Source organism: Pyxicephalus adspersus, chromosome 4 (assembly GCF_032062135.1).
Source record: "Pyxicephalus adspersus chromosome 4, UCB_Pads_2.0, whole genome shotgun sequence".
NCBI classification, from domain to species: domain Eukaryota; kingdom Metazoa; phylum Chordata; class Amphibia; order Anura; family Pyxicephalidae; genus Pyxicephalus; species Pyxicephalus adspersus.
This window is the reverse complement of record NC_092861.1, coordinates 121,112,450-121,130,152: the sequence shown is the minus strand read 5'-3', so window position 1 is coordinate 121,130,152 and position 17,703 is coordinate 121,112,450. Positions and strand designations below refer to the sequence as shown.

Below are 17,703 nucleotides of genomic sequence, written 5' to 3'. Positions count from 1 at the left end.
TATAATTAGTCAAAATATAAAAGATAATCAGTACTTTTTGGCAATGCAAGAACATTATTTCTCTAATTTTTTTTGCTAAAAATTGCTGCAAGTACATAGAAATATCTGGTAATCTTGCTAGAATCCACTGGCTTACTAACTTTGTGTTTTTGGTTTGCCTCTTGTAAAGCCTTGCCTCAATTCTCCTCTGAAGGACTGCACAACACCTCCCATGTATAGAGTAGAATTAGGTGAGAAGAGGGGTCTTGCTGAAAACTTGGTTAGGCTTTCAGTGCAGCAGAAAAAGCGTTGTGAGTGCAATACAGAAAGTTAGGAGCTCATTGGATTTTTGGTAGTCTAAATGGGTGTTCGTCTGTACTTGCAGCCCATTTAATTTTGGGAAATGTTTGAGTTTTGAAAAGATGTACTAAATATGTCTGATTTTATTTTACCTGATGTAAACAGTTTTCATTATTCAGATATCTGATGCTGCTATGAAGGTGCCTATACAGATACTTCTTATTATACATTGACAGCTGTCTGTACTATCACTATGCAGTCAATAAAGCAGTTGAACAGTGCTGTATATATTGTACCATCAAGCTATTAAAATAAAAATATTGTAACGGTATAATTCATACTTCGGTCACGTTTTCCTGGCTGCATATTTAGGAAAATTTCCAGGGCTTTGTATGCCTACTTTTCACTCTACAATCACTTCCTATCACTTACAATGGAAATCAAAGAGCATGCTTGTCATGCTCCTCTATATATTATCTTTTATACATTTGTTAAGGGCTTAGACTGCACTTTTTACACAATTGTGTATTTCTCTTCCAGGATTTCTTTTATATTTTCATCATTCCTCCCTCTTGGCTTCTGAGACTCAATTATAAACATACAAAAAAGCCACGTGAATGCACGAGCAAACACACAATAGGCTATGTATGTGTTTTTTTTAACTTCTAAAACTACAGCCAGTGTTATAAAAATCTTTAAAGTACCTTCTATTTCCTGAATTGTACGTTCATTCATTCCCCTCATATGATCAACTAGGCTCAGTCCCATAAGCATAAATTGAACTGGTCCATAAGTGTTACGGAAACATCATTTCTATAAAGTACCACCGTTTAAAAGGTTGATTCTGCAAAAAAAAAAAGGAAACATTTAAATTTTTATTAAACTTAGGTTAAAGAGCAACTGATTAGAAAATTATCAAGCTTCTCAAACCTCTATAGCAGTGGTTGCCAACCGGTTGTCTGCAAGAAAATTTTGTTGGTCCGTGGCTCTGGTCTGTGCACCCCTGAGCGGGGTCATTAAAAGGATCCTGCTGGGGGGGCGCATCGGCCAGAGCCGCGGACCACGTCCCCTATAGAAATTCCAGGCTCAGGGAAGTGGGCGGGCTGTGTCCCTTGACGCAACCCACCCACTTTCCCATTGCAGGCTCGGATCTGCGATGGGAGAGTGGGAAAGGGTATGTCATGATTTCACTACGGGGGAGGTTTCTCTCAGTTTAATTGTCACCCGGGTCCCCGCTCATCCGCTGTCAGGACCTGGAAATTTTAATGGTCCGAGGGACCGAAAAGGTTGGTGACCACTGCTCTAAAGAGTCCAGAGTTTAGAATAAAATACCAACTGAAGTGGTCAAAACAAACAGCCTTTTGCAACAAATTAGAAATCTTTATTTTACGTGAAGTATATTTTTATTTCAATAATATTTTTTTAATTTAAAATTATAAAATAATTTTAAAGAAGACATTGAAACTACTATTAATAAAATCTATTCTAAAGATACGACCAATATAAATGCTGGCTGGTATGGTAAGGCTTAGCAAGTTTGCTGATAATATTTTTTTTTTCTTTTTTACTTTCTTGATCTACATATCTCTGGATCAGTGACATAGGGTATTTATGGCATTGGGTTGGTATATCAGTCAGGCAATTATGATCTTTTCAAAGTGAGGGGAATTCCACTCGGAAGCGGAAGTAAATCCAAAACCATAAAATTACACTTAACCTCAATCCCGCAGATCTGTGTATCCGTCGGAAGGTTTCTTCCATCGGGTCCCGCGTTGTCCCGGTATCCATCTTTGGCCAGGTGCAAGGAAGCACCGGACGCCGACATCTTCTTTTCTTCCGCGTTCTTCTTCCTACATCACCCGATGTTGCACTGCGCAGAGATGAACGTAGATTGTAAAAAAAACTGACAATCTCACTGCACATGCGTAGGAGTTTCAAAAAACTTTTGATGACCAAAAAACAAGTAGTTACTTTAAATTTGAAAGTGTTTTTAAAGGCAGCAGTATTCCCTGCTGATCCCTATGGGGGCTACAAGTACACTGAGAAATATACCTGCTTAATTTCAAAGGATTTTATCAATGTAGCCACAGCGACATCTTGTGGAGAATTTTGTAAAAGCAGTTTCAGGACAGTCTTTTCAGTGTTGCATACTTCATTAAGCTTTCTCAATCAGCAGTCATGCCAATCTACATTACATAAAAGTGCCTTATGTAAACTGAAAACTTTAAATACTCAATTCAAGCTGGGTTTAGATTACAATGAATCTTTGTATGTCTGTATGTTCTCCTACACTGTGCGTGTTGTTTTTGAAAATAGCTCCAAAATCAGGTCAGATGGTATCTATTCCTCTTTTATATACAATGCATAGTGAAGTGTTTATATTTTATCAGAGAAGTAACTTTTATTTGAAACGGGATAAATGGGGTCAGCAGATAAAAAAGAGAAGTTTTAGATCTTTTTTGATTTCTGTTCACTTCTTTTCCAGTTATTCTGCAAATACAACATATTTCATTTAACCACATAACGGATGGTATTCACCTGAAATATGTTTTAATCTTTGTTTGTTTATAACATATTTATAGCTATTAAAAACCTCTTGATGTAATAGGAGGCCTCTCCATGGATGAAAATACTTTTATCAAGCTGCAATATGAGTTTGCGGCCCTTTAATTTTACATATTTGTATTGTCTTTTTCTAGGTGGCTATCCAGATCCACAGAAGGGGGCTGCAGTAGGCAGATCATTCTCTCTGAGTTGGAAAAACCATTCAGATGCACATGAGCCTATGAGATTCCGGAGTGCCACTACCTCTGGGGCCCCAGGTGTGGAGAAAGCAAGGAACATGGTCCGGCAAAAGGCCACAGGTAAGATTAACAGGCCAGTTCTTCTCATACATTTTTCTACCTAAATAATAAGGTAGTAACAATATTCTTCTTTTTTTTTTTTAAGTGAGTCTAATTTGACCTAAAAAGCTACTTGGAAATACAACACTGCTGAGGCTCAGCCAGTACCTGTCAGAATGTAGTATTTAAATACATCCCTGTGTCCTGTGACCCTTCTAATATCTTAGTTCCAGTGCATTCACTTCTCTCCAAGCTGGGAATAAGCTGTGGTAATCCTGGCACTAAGCACCACATTTATAATAATAGGGGTTAATAATGGAGTACAAAGTAAAGAATCTGCAATAAAAGGCAGTTAGTTGTGGTGATCACTGAAGAACTGCTAGGACTATCTCCTCCTAACACAAGAGGATTGTCAAACTGACAGTCTGTCTTGAAGGTGGCATGTGCAATTCACTTTATTTTATGGAGCAGTGATGGTGATCAAAAGTGAAGAGGTAGGGGAGGCTGAGCTATGCAGTGTCTTACAGAAAATGTTTGTAAGTACCAATTACACTATAGTGCAGGTATTCCCATGTTTATTAAGAACAGGCATTTTTTTTAAAAATTCACTTTATATTTTTTTTTAGTTTTAAAACTAATACAGGTAAAAACGTCTTTTTAAAAACCCACTTGAAGCAGGTTAACTGCACATGCCAAATTCTCAATGATCTTGGAAGTGTCTCAAAGCAGTGCAATGAACACATGTCCAAAGCCTGTCGACACAGTCCCTTTTAGGGATCAATTAAATCCAAACCTTATATTCCTTCATCTGCCAGTTTTGGGGCATTGCATCATCTTTCAAAACAGCAATATATCACCAGTATTTAATGTGTAAGGCAAGACTGTTGTGGTTTATTGCTGGATGCAAAGCTCCTAAATTTCTTGTGTGTAGCTGGCTGATTGGGCCTGGAGGTGCCTGCTATCAGCTGAATCACAGTCAAATCATAATATTAGGCAGGTGTTTATTGGCTAGATAGGCATCACATCTAAACTATATCAGACCACTCTTTATTCGGGTTTTCTGATAGAAGTGTCTATGCATGCTGAGCATTTGAAGTTCTTCTTTAACATGTTTCCCTTATTCTTTCTGCTCTGTTTTCTACTGATAAAGCCAAGCGAAGTCAGTCAATCAGCAACTGTGTTCATCTGTATGAGGCTTTGCCAGCAGCTAAAAGTGTTCCACACCTTCTTCACACTGTGAGCTCTCTTTTACCTGGTATTTCTTATGCTTCTTGCTCTCAGAAACTCTCAGGTACTGTATCTGATTCCTTTCTCACTTACTGCTGCTAATCATTTCTTCTAACCTGTGTTTACCTTTCACATCTTAACTGCTAGATCTTGTCTGCAACTATTCATATTTTTCGCTTACAGTAATGCGTTAAGGCATTTACATAGTTTACTCTTAGCGGGTACCTAAAGTAGATTTGTGGCCTTCTATTAAAAAATATGTGCTTTTAGCACTTAATTAGAAGGTAATCTGAACATTTAATATTTTCTACTAGTCTTCCTGCAAAGACCCATTAATACTTTTTGATTCTGTCAGTGAAGTTCACCAAATGCAGCGTTTTGTGATGATGTGGCATGAATACTAAACTACTTGTAAATACAGAGAAGAGTTTCCACTTTCATGTAGGATATACCTGCTTGAATTACAGTGGGATGAGAATATGCTGCTGCTGGTGTCGTAATGGGCATAGTCACTGTTAATTCACAAGTCTGTAGCCTGTCAATCGGGACCTGACTACACCTAGTCCTGTCCACTGCTTTCTAGTTACACAGCACTGCCACTGTTTCTGAAACCTTTTTTACTTTGATATGTAGTGTTTTTTTGTTTTTTTGGAGGGGGGAGGGTGTTGGATAGAGAGAGGAAGGATTGGCAACCCTGTCGATTTTGCGTTGCTGTTTGCTGACACAAGATACATTCGGTGTCTTTGTCCTGCTGACTGTTGTCACCTATACAGAACCTGAAGGAAATTGTTTTTAATTGTTCACTAGAAAAGAAAAAAGTGGGAAATATGCTATCAGAACACACATTCTGGTGATGGCACTCTAAGGGGTAGTTCCCCAGGCTTTGGAGATTTCCTTTGACTTTTGTTGTGTTTCTTCCCAATCCTCCCAATGCAATACAGGCACACAATAAAACCTGGGCTTGCAGGGTTTTTTGACTGTAAAATCGGTAATCAGACTAAATCAGTACATCCAGCTGTGGTGTTCTTTGTGCTTGCATGGCAGAATATACTCTTCCACATAAGTTTTCTTAGAATTAAAGTTGTTACTTGTGGCTCTTTGTATTTAAAATGGCCCCTTATTGTAGACCCTACATTCCTTCCTACATTATCTACTTATCCTTATTGGTTCATAGTTAAGTTTCTTTGATTGGTCAACTTTTAGTTTTAAAGAAATCTTTCAGCGAAAGTGACAACGGTCAGCACGGTCCCATTTTTTAGAGATGCAGGCTTTAACCTAGAGCTGTCCAGTAGTTATTATTTATCACCAGGCTGAATGGAACCCAACATCACTAAACCCAGAAGACTGAGCAGATACTATGAGTTCAAGGTGTCACAACAACCCCTTTAATTTACAGATAATGATGCAGAGGGGTGCTGCATCATGTTGTCAGCGGTTGACCACCCACAGCCTGAAGCTTGGATGTAGAAGTTGGTTATCTTTTTCAGGGCCCTTTTCCTTTTTACAACATTACAACTGAAAACAAAACATACAATGTTAAAGGCAGTGCAAAACAGAAAAAAATAAATTAGGTATTTGCCCACAAGTTGTTAAAGCCATCAGTGGTAGTGATGTATGGGACTGCAGCATGTCCCATGATGTGATTTTAACCTTGAAAATGCTCAGACAGCAATATTGTCATGTTGCTGGTTTAAAAGATTATTTGACTTCTGGCTTCAAGCACTGAAAGTTGTCCATACATAAACAGAAATGGAAAGAAATGCTCGCCTTATTCAGCGCTAAATTACTTACTGTTAAATTTGTCAAAGGATGTATGATTTTGTGCAGCCACACAACTGGAGAACTGTAAAATCACTCACAACCTTATAGATAAACACTTATTTCAGTGGTTCGTAGTCTAGACCTGGAGATGAGCAGTGCACGAGTTTACTGTCAGTCACATGTCCTGCTATAGACAGAGTGCTAAAAAGAGCACTGAAAAGAACAAAAGTATTTTTATGGCTGATTTGTTCAAAAGCTGTCACTGTTTGCTTTTGTACAGTTTGAAACGTGTACAGTATGTGTGCTTTGTGCAAAGTCACAACTTGCCTTCTGACAGAGACCTTCAGCTGCTGGCAGGTGTACACACACACATCATATCCACAGGCTGCAGCTTAACCTATTCAACTGCATTGTTGACTCAGACACTGTTATCTCTCCTTTCGTTGCCCTTTGCCACCAAGCTCCTTATATGTCGGTAACCTGCAAGATGAATGGCGTCTTTATTTATCAGCATTGTGAATATTTGAACGCCGTCTCGTGTGTGCACTAGATCAGAGGCGAGTCCTTTAGATACGCGCTCCCATTCACCCCCCTGCAGCTGCAGCTCATTAAAAGGAAAATGTAAGGTAGAAGGGACAGGTGCTAGGAGGCTGCAGGACATCGGTAGTCAGCCTGGATGGATTGACGTTTATTAGTCAATAGGAATCCCATTGTTGTGTTTTTGGCACCGCTTTATAGCATTTAAGATAACACTTTTCAAAGCGCATTCATTCTGACAGCAGCACATGCAGAGCTGGAACTTGCTGCCACTTACAAGTGCATGTACACATTCATTTGCTGGCTTTGTTTCTCCTCATTGTTGGAGAAGACACCAAACTCCATTATAGCCTGAGAGTATTTGTTAGAATTCTCAGCTTCTCTAAAGATGTTTCCAGAGAGACCCGACTGTTCAACGATCGACCAACAAATAAGCATAGGGTCCATTAAATACAGAATGCCTAACAATTATCTTGGGAGCAGCACATGGTCTGTAGAGCTGAGCAATGTATTAGGCTTTGTCTGCTGAATATAAGAAAGTACTCAAGCATGTTTTGACACCACGCACAGTCACTGATTGTCTTATTTGGCTTATGCTAATCAGTGGTCCCTAACAACGTCAATACTTGTTTTCCCTATTAACTGACTGGGTAGGAATCTGTCAGCTGTAATTTGGTTTAGGGTCTGCTCTTTGATTAAAATTGCAGCTTTAACTATGGTTTAAATAAAAAAAACTTTTCAACAATTTCTTATTGCAGAATTATATACCTGTTACTAATTACTTTTTTCAAGCTGAAAGAATGATAATTTGTGACAAGCTCACCTTCTAAGCCAAATTTTCCAGAATTATCTTTTTTCAGCGCTCACTCTGTGTTAAAATCATCAGCAGTCATGGTGTTCCTTTTACTGACCCATCATTGGCAGCTGTGGCATGCTAAAGATGTGGTGAATTGCACCATGCATCTCCTTTCGCGTGTATGACCAGAAAGCTTAGATCTTTTTGTTACCTGAACTGGGTTTTTTTTTTTGGGGAGTTATCTGTTTTGGTTCCTTTGATTGTATACCTGATGTGGCCATTACAAGGAGTCACACCTGTAATCTATAAAGGTTTGTTCTTAAGTTGAATTTGTATGTAAGTCAGAACAGGTACATTATTTTAATAAATGCAATTAGGACAGATGTTTGTCTCAATATATTATTAGGCAGTGTGGTGTCAGTTACTGTATAAAATCCTCACTGTAAGTTATTTACAATCAAAGCAAAAAAATTAAATCTTCATGGAGCCTAGACATGCATTACCTTCTTGAGCAAGCTGTGCTTTCATATGCAAAAAGAAACAACTGCAGAGTTTGTCTTGGTCATTAAAAAGTTACAAGATGCTGCAGAAAGAGCTCAGTCCTTAGGATCACCCACAACCTCACCTCGCCTGCAAAAAATTGTGATCTACAAGTCATGCAAACGGTCATATCTAGGAGGCGTCTGTATGTCGGATGTCCTTAACCCAGGGACTACCTATATATGTCAACCCTTTTAATATTTTTGAAATGGAACAAAATATACAGATCTAAATGTAACTGAAGTCACAGATGTTTCTGCTCCCTGGTTTCACGGTAAAACAAAAATTTAATTTTTGGGTGTGCCGACCCATTAGCTTGGATTTGAGAGGTCCAACAGGATTTAGTTCATTTAGATGACACTTCTATGTTTTCATTGTTGATTTGTACATGCTGAAGTGTTATTGTTCATTTAAATATATTTAAAATATATTTATATGCTTTCAACTGTGATAACAGAGTGCCTACATAACCAAAAAAAGACCTAGTCCTCGTTATAAAATTGCCAATTAAAAACAATAATATATGCCACCTTTTCCAAATCAAAATTTTATTTTAAGAAAAGAAAAGGAATTTTGCCCCAACATGTAAGTAGGTTTGCAATTTTAGCTACATGTTTCAGCATTGCTTTGATTAATTGGGTTTTTAGAAGTGTCCTGATAGCAATAACAAGTACAGAATTGTATTTTTCGCCAACCTGCCAGCGATATCAGTTGCCCCTTTGTACGATAAGCCTGTGGAAGCACTCAACAACCTTTGCCATTTTCTGGAACACTTTTAAAAGTTTTATTTTAAGTAGTTGAAAGCCACAATCCATTGTTAGGCACTGCTGATCTTTGGAGGAGTACTTGAACCAGGACAGCTTTTCAGATACAGATAGCACACCTTGAATGCATTATTGCAGCTTTTATGGAGGATTTCCCCTTACAATGACCTGGAGCTTTGTCTGCACCCTAAAAAAGGCACTAATGTAATGTTTTGAAGGGTGCAAATAAAGTCAGAAGTCCCATTGTTGTATCTTTTGTGATCACCCTCTTTCCTAAAAATGTTAATAAACGTATCTATGTACTGTATATGGCAAAATTATGTCTATTATAATTACACTTAATGTTGTTGTACTTTGCCCTATTGATGCACCCTGTACATTGGAACATATTATTGCAGTTTTTTTTAATAAAATGTTCTAATCATAATGTATGCCAGAGACTGTAATTCTATTACAACAATTATTGCCATAGATAGACTACAGAGTGAAATACACATGAATGAAGTGTTATTATAGGACTTCACTTGTATTAGACTTCTGGGCACTAGGTGGCAGAGTCATCTAAGGATTGAGTTTCTGCTTGTATATGTAATGTTTTGTTGTTTTTTTTTCTCCCTCTTTTTTTTAATTCTCATTTTTAGTATTCTTTGACTATTTGAATGTTTAAGGAATTAATAATATGTATTTGTGTGTACATTTAAAAATGAGGAAATGCAAACAATTTGTAACTTTACAATATTTTTTTCTCTTGCAGATTAGAGACAATATGTCAATCAGTCTGGACAATCAGTCTTCCCCTCCTCCTCCTGATTTGATCCCACCTCTCAGAATGTTTGCATCTTGGTTGTTTAAAGTAAGGGATACATGTAACTACATTGTATTTGCAATGTTTATGCTAACTTTTCATTTTTAGCACTGGAATGTAAAAAGTTTGTATCTTGAATTTCAAACATTTGGATCTTGTGTGTACCAGAGTGATGTTCATAAATCTCATTACTGTAGTCTTAGCCAGAGATGCTTTGTCACATTTTCATTAAAAAGGCACTGAGCATAAGTATACTACTTTCAAGTACATCAACCTTGAGTTAGCATTTGTTTTGGAAACACATTATTAGTAAAACTAAAAGAATAAGTTCCTGACTGAATAAAAACCCTAACAATGCATTTTGCATCTCCAAATAACAAGTGTTGGCATGTAGGGCCTGGAAGGCTCACTATAATGGATGCTATATCCAATTAAGGGTTTCCAAATTTAAGTATTGATCAGTTTTTAAGGCTGTAACGTACATGTGTGGAGGTTCATCAAAGCATTTTGTTTTAGTTTCAAATTAAGTATGGAATAGTTAAAAGCCTAATTTGTCTTTTTTTTCCTGTTCTGGAGAATAAGCAAATCTAATGCTTTCCTAGTTGTCACCAGAACATGTGCCCTCGTGAAAAAAATTCAAATCATTCTCTGTCTTAGTGACATCAGGATGAATGGTGTCAGACTCCACAGTGGGTACAAAGCCAAAAATAAAATCCCCTCCAGGGATTATACCCTTTCCACACTCTAGAATTAAAATAAACAAAATAGTTAGAGATACATTTTAATTCCCAATGTTTCGCAGTTTTTTTATGCTTCATGATTTTTGTATTTCTTTATGTTTAACAATGTCATTTTCTTATCAGGCTACTACCTTGCCAAATGAGTACAAGGATGGCAAGCTGCAAGCCTACAAGCTGATCTGTGGCATGATGACAAGGCGCCAAGATGTTCTCCCAAACTCCGATGTCTTGGTTCATTTTTACCTGGTTTTACATAATGGCCTCAATCATGAAGATCAAGTAAGTGTGTCAATCTTACTATATTTCATAGTATAGCACAACATTATTGCTATATTTTATTTACTATGATCAGACTGGGGATATCTCACCATCTCACCTCCCGCCCTGTGATGGCAGCACTAGTACGACAGGAGCAGCTGTCACTGGTTGACAGGAAAGCACAGACAAAAACAGAGGATCTATCCCTTCCCCAGTTTACTGAAAAAAAAAAAAATCACCCTATCCACTTTTTAAATAACCGGTCTATCAAAAAAAAAAAAAAAAAAAAAGAAACAGTTGGCTGAGGTTTACTGTTAACATTTTATAAAATTGTATTTGTACAATGAGAAGGGAACTCTGAGGTCTCCAGTCCTGTCAACATGCTAATGGCATTTTTAGGTAAGACCCTACCATGTTTTGTTGGATGTTTTCTTTTTATTTATTTTCACGTAATGTTATCACTGGGATTCTCTTCTTCTCTGTGAAATGTAGGCAAACATCAAAATGCTCATGATTGGTGGATGTTGGTGTGGAGGTAGGAGCATTACTAGGCAGGCTGTATTTGCTTGCAGACCACACTAGGTAATGCCCGCATTAGGTGCTGAGCCTCCTTGGTTTAAAGAACTAATATCCAGTAGATGAAACGTAGGGGAGTACCTTGATGCCTGAAGTTTGAAAAAAAGTTACATAAATGGCCACTTGACAGCCATTTCCATTGAAGCTGAAAGGTTAAGAGTAGGTGGTCTGCTACATTTAGCAATGTAGTGTTGGATCTTTTGTGCCTTGCTCACTTAACTGCAGTCTTAAAAAAACAAAACAAAAAAAAACTGTATATTCATAAAAAAGGGCATTGTAACCTGTTCTTGTTATAATGACATCTGTTATCCTGTTTGGAATGTAGAGGACAAGAGATGTCAACTCCCTTAATGTTGCTTCCTACCAAACACCGTCTCCATATAAGTGCTTTGCTCCAGTTTTCAGCTTTACACCTAACTCTTGCAAAATTGTACTACTCTTAGCACTAGAAACCTTTCAGTCTTCACTGACAAATGAATATGAATTTATTAACGGTAACTTGCAGGGAAAAGTTTAACTCTCAACCCTCTGTATAAATGCACAGATTTTTACAAGCTTTATTTTGTATTCTTGCCTTATTCTTTTTTGAATATATTACTATAAACTTTGTGACTGGTTCACATCAATGCAACTAGCTGATTTTTAAAAGAAAACTAGAAGGACCTATTTCAAAATTACATGCACATCAAAATGGGCCCAAATTAGATTGATTAATCTAATTTGGAAAAAAATTCCATTGTAAGTAAAAAATAGATAGTTCTTGTCCATGTCACTAACTGCTTGGCACAAACACTTCCTACTGTCTGTATAGTGACAGACCCCTCTTAAGATTCATAAGAGGCAGTGACATCAGTGTAGAGGGACTCTTGGGAACCACCAGGGGTGGACACACATTCAGGGTTGGATTAGCAGACCCAGAAATAGGGCATTGGCAAGGAACCCAGGATGGCAGACTTAGGCAGGTATATTTTGCTTCACAAAGTACACAAGCTCATCATGTTTTCAACACCTTTAGGATGAGTTGAGGGGGGGAGTTAGTATTTGCGCTGAGAAGGGCTTTAAAGCCAAAACATTTTATTTGTTTTCAATAGGGATATTTGAATGGGTTTGAACCCCTGACAGGTTTGGGAAATTCCCAGTCTAAAATTAATTAGTAGAGGGGAAATCATCCAATAAAAATACCATATAAAACACAAGCATATATATGGTCACAAGTGTAGGGTCTGTAAAAAAAAAATTAGAAGATAGGTAAACTTTTGTGACTGGGAAATATTCCTGCTTGACCACAAGGTGGCGGTCTTGTATGCATGTATTGTAAAAATTTCCCAAGTCCAGTATTTCTTTTTTAAGCAGTTTACGCAGATTGTATTTGTGTCAAACAATCATGCATGGAAAAAATGGAGGTTTTATCATTTCATTTTAGGGTACTGGACAGAGCTAGCAACTCATTTCTTTATGTCAAAATCATTACAGATATAGTTATTTAATATAAAGCTGGTTGTGACTTTTTGATCATCAACCATACAAATTATGAATATCTTACATCTAACCTAGGTCAAAGTATAGAGCCATGTAAATGATAATATATCAGTGATCATGAGACAGATAAACAAAAGTCACACAGTTGAGGAGAAAAAGTTTCTTTTAAATATAGATTAGCACTAGTCATCAAAAAAGTATGCATCGGTTAAACCTACTCAGCAAGTACTAAGCAAATGTGTTTCCACGTCTTGTGCACACGTTGTAACATTTCTTTCAATGTAGTTTACACACTACAAAGTTTACAATTTACTTAAACAGCATTAGAACTGGTTTCCCCATAATGATTTGTAATGCTTGGTTTGTATAGTAATATTTTGTTACATGATCGTACATCTGGTGTATTTAGGCTGTGAAATGTAGTTTTGTTCCTTATTTTTCAACATAACAAAACTCGGACAGTAACCCCTCCCCTCATCCTCCTCTTCCATTGCAATAGAAGGTTACTTGGAATCCTAAAGTGTGCACTTTGTAAAATGCTGAAAGAAGACACTGAAAGAATGTCTTCTGAACAGATGGCCACAGCTCCTGCAAACACCAATTAGATTTTTAGGCTGCATGTCATGAGTACACTTCAATATGGACAAGGTGTAAGGTGATAGCTGCAAAGAGTACTATTTAGATGAAAAAAGGGTTGCCTGAAAGGTTAATTGTGACCTGTTTACTGTTATTGGGTCATTTGCAGCAGATGCTACATAGTTTTATTAAATGTGCTTAAGGCCTAATAACTTTAAATCTGTATTACTTAGCTTTTTTGAGACAGTCTAAAAGGACTTTTAAAGATCAAAGTGTAGGATGTCTATACAGTTCCGGGTTGGTATATTGTCATATAAAGCTCTGAACTGAAACCTTTTCATGCTTGCTGTATATATGGAATACATTATTTTGTACCCTATTCAGGAAGGTGAGGACGAGGTAGTAATAACAAATATGACGTATCCAAGTATTTACCATAAACTATCACCAGTACAACATAAAATCTGTAGATTCATATGTTACTTATATTAGTTGCATGACCTAGATTGCACAGATCATCTTTAGAATTCCCATTATTCTGTGTTTGGCAGGTTATGGGATTTGCACGTTTGCCCCAGTAGCATCACCACTCATAGAATGACTCAAGGTCTGTGATTGACACTCAGTAACATTTAGTTCTAGAAGTGATTTATTGATTCTATTGATGTTAAATAATCAGAAAAGATAAATGCAAAACAAGCTTTCATATTACAGCCAGCAATAAATCCTAGTGTAGATTTTTCAGCTTATTATTATTATTATTATTATTACTATTATTATTAATAATGATAATATTAAACAGCATTTATATAGCACCAACATATTACACAGGGTTGTACATTAAATAGGGGTTGTAAGTGACAGACAGTGACAAAAGAGTAGGCGAGGACCCTGACCCGTAGAGCTTACAATCTAGGAGGAGGGAGAAAGTATCATACAATATGAGTAGGGATATGAAATAGTGGGAAGTAGTGAGGGTTTTAAAAGACAGAAGAAGACAGGTAGGCAAGTTTGAAAAGATGAGTAATATGCCTTCTGCACTTGAATAATTTTAATTATTTAATGTGCAGCTCAATGAAAGCTCTGTGGTATTAGTAGCTGGGCTAGATTCTTAGGCTGCAGAGCCTGATAAACTATTAGAAGTCTCAGTTTACCAACACCCACCCATAAAAATAGCAGCTTTGGGTGAACAAATCACTGAATGGGCAGCTCCAGCCCACATAGAGCACATAGAACTGGTATACCTTCCAAAAGGTAGGTAAAGTGAATGACATAGCATAAGGGGGGGTTCAGCCCTTTTTCATGACCTTCATATATGCCACAACTCTGCTTTCTGTGTTCTTGTTAAACAACTGGTAAATATAATCTTTCTGGTGACACCCACTCAGAGACTTTTGTCCCTTTTATATAAGGGGTCGACAAACTTCAGCCTTTAGGCCAGATACGGACTAGCTGGTAGTTCGGAGCTGCCTCCTTGCTGTGGCTCCCTTATTTACCATGGCAGGCCTGATACTTCCACCCCCGTGCTAAATAGGGAACACTCCCTGGAGGTAAATCCCTCTCCTCCACAATTCATACGGAGGAGAGGGAATTCACTTTAGGGGGCGTTCCCTGGTGGTGGGTGAGCCATTAGGGCGGGACTCAGAGTCCGGCCTAGTGTGCTCCCGCCCACCCCTGAAATAGCCTAGTGGCCATAAAAGTTTTCTGACCCCTGCTTTATAGGGACCCCCTGCTTTTATATTACAGTTTATAAACTCTCACTGCAAGACTTATTTTACTTTACATCAACACAGTACTATTAGGGGAGTGTGCCCATGGTTGCTGGATGCCAAAGTAAAATGGCCTGTGCCTGTGCTAAGGCGACTTTTCAACCTTCAGTTAGAAACAATCAATAGGGCCTGGCCAGAGCAAAAAGCAAACAAGGCTTAGCAGACATGCTAATGTGCTAATGTGCACTATGAGCCCCAATGTACAATGCACACTGTCTGATTCAGTGGCCCAAAGACACCAGGCAAAGATCAGAAGCGGCTACCAAAGGCCCCGTTAAACATCTTAGGAAACTTAGCATGAAACATCTAAATGAATAAACGTAGATGGGGTATGATGAAATCTTTTGATGAGGACCAGTCACATGTTGGCCTAAACATTCATGATCATGAAAAATTACATTCTTCTATTTTTGTAAACCCTGTTGTAAATGGTCGAACAGTCACTGTATTATGTGCAGCTGTTTGAGTTGAAAAGTCAGAAGAGATATATGGGATCTGCCATTGCTTAGTTTTTTTTTTTTTTTAGTTCAAATTCATAGAGACATAGTAAGTCAGGTTGAAAAAAAGACCTAAGTCCATCAAGTTCAACCCCAAGGGAAATAGGCATATCCCGGATATAAAATAGTTCTTCCAGAGGAAGGCAAAAAAAAAAAACCTTGGTACATTTTGCTCCTGATTACATGAGTCAATCCAGTGTTCCCTGGATCAACAGTCTGTAATGTAATAAAGCATCCAGCTTTTTCTTAAAGCAATCTATAGTTTTTTTCCTTCCTTCACTACATATTTTAGTCTCTGACCTTGAAGAAGCATGCTGCCAGTAAGGTGTTGGGTCACTGGATAGACATGATTTTTTAGACCTGGTTACCGTCACAAAGCATGTGCAATCAAAAAGTCAACAATGGCAGTTCCCATAATTTAATTCTGGCTGATTTCTTTTAAAGCGGATACTCGCGAGCCCAATTTCGTCTGTGGGCCTGCCATCTTCTTGCTTGTTCTTTTCCTGGAGACAATCTTCTGCTTTTTTGATTGGCTGGTCTGGGATGATGGTACTCCCGCTCAGGCGTGCAGGAATTTGCTCATTCACTGCATGCACAAAAGAAGCTTCGATTGCCAGGTACCCCTGGCAACAAACGCTGCGCTACATGTGTGCAGCCCAGTGAAATTTTTACAGTTGGGCAGCAATCACACAGGTGAAAACAGATATCTGCAAAAAATACCTGCTTGACCTTCAATTTTTCAAAGTAGGACTTTAGTTCCAATTTAAAACCCCCTAGCATTTCTTGCTTCAGTAGTGCAGTTTGTTTGACCTTTAACTAGCAATGTTTCCCCAACTTATTTATGAAAGATATTTAAATAAACCAAAGTGATGAGTTCTATGCATTTTTTCTTTGAAATACCTTTTTCCAGTTTACTAAAAAAAAGAACAGCTTGCTCTGTTTCTAAGAAGGAGATTAAATGTCTATTTAGTTACACTGCAGTAATCATTTTTCCCCGGCACAAAAATATCAGGTTAAAAATAACCATGTACTTGCATATTTATCTTCCTTTGACCTTTTAGCGTCCACATTAATTCGTGCATTTGCTCATTGTCTTTTCCATCTATGCTGGAGATTGTGAAACCCTGCGTAGTAATTGTCCTGCTTAATTCATTATCACCTCCTGAGCTCTGTTAAACCTCTGTAGTTCTAAATGTCTGAGCGTGATGGCGGCACTCGGGACTGCCAGGGTTAAGTCCACTGTCACTCACCCAGTTAATCATTTGAAGCTGGCACACCTAGGGTACCATTCCTATTTCTGCTACTACCGAATTTTCATTTTAAAATGGAAATGGTTCATAATGGCTCTATTTTTTTTTCTCCTCCTGTTTAATACTTTTCCATAACAACACAAGCACCAAATTATAGCTGTGCAATTATGTAAACAATGGAAATGCTTGCAGAACGCATCCTTCCTCCGTCGTACCATTTCATTCCACGTAATTGCCGATAGCTTTGCAGCCAATAATAAACAAAATTATTTTACACATTTATCGCTCTAAAGGTCAATTATGAAAGTGCAGCAGAAACAACGTTGTTACAAATGAGTAAACCAATTTCAGTTGCCACCACCATATGTTTCCTCCTCGTTGGCTGTGTTTTTCCAGTCACTGTGTACATACAGTAGCATTCAATTAAGGTGATTCATTTACTAGGCAGCATGCTTTTCAGTGCAGCTTGTGTTTAAGGACCTGCACTTTGCATTCTGGAAGGCAGAGCGTCTGTTTGCATGACGTGATTTTTTTTTTCCTCCTTTACAAGCCTCAAGATAAGTAACATATGTTCTTGATGTTTAAATTCTCACAGAGCTGTTAAAGACATATTCCACTTTGTTAACACAAAATACAAAATTGTCAGGTTTATAGTTGGATTACTTTTGTGTTTTTACATTTTTATTTATAGAATCAAAAAGGATTCAAAATTTTTTTTTAGCTATTTATGTGAAATAAAAATTGTAATTTTTACTTACTTACAACGTGTATCATGTATGGAGTAAAAAGTGTTTTTTCTTTTGGCTCATCATATCGCCTCGTTTTGATGGGCAAATGCAGACTCTTTTGAGGTGCATTGTTGGTGCATCTGACTTGTACTTGACCTCCTTCTGGTCTGCATTTCATCATTGTTACTGCCTTAAACTAAAGCTGGCTGTTAAAGGCCTTGTCACCAGTGCTGAGAATTGATTTATATATTGGGCAGTGTTTGATTTTTTTTTATTAT

The 17,703-nt window shown here is 37.6% G+C and overlaps 1 protein-coding gene across 1 annotated transcript in view; it reads left to right on the top strand.

Annotated features, from left to right (window-relative positions):
- Positions 1-17,703, top strand: part of RALGAPA2 (Ral GTPase activating protein catalytic subunit alpha 2) — a 191,708-nt gene that overhangs the window by 57,079 nt on the left and 116,926 nt on the right. The window contains exons 16-19 of the mRNA XM_072410265.1: positions 2,979-3,143; positions 4,273-4,418; positions 9,502-9,600; positions 10,416-10,571. Of these exons, the coding sequence (XP_072266366.1) occupies positions 2,979-3,143; positions 4,273-4,418; positions 9,502-9,600; positions 10,416-10,571 (566 nt within the window). The remainder of the gene's footprint in view (positions 1-2,978; positions 3,144-4,272; positions 4,419-9,501; positions 9,601-10,415; positions 10,572-17,703) is intronic.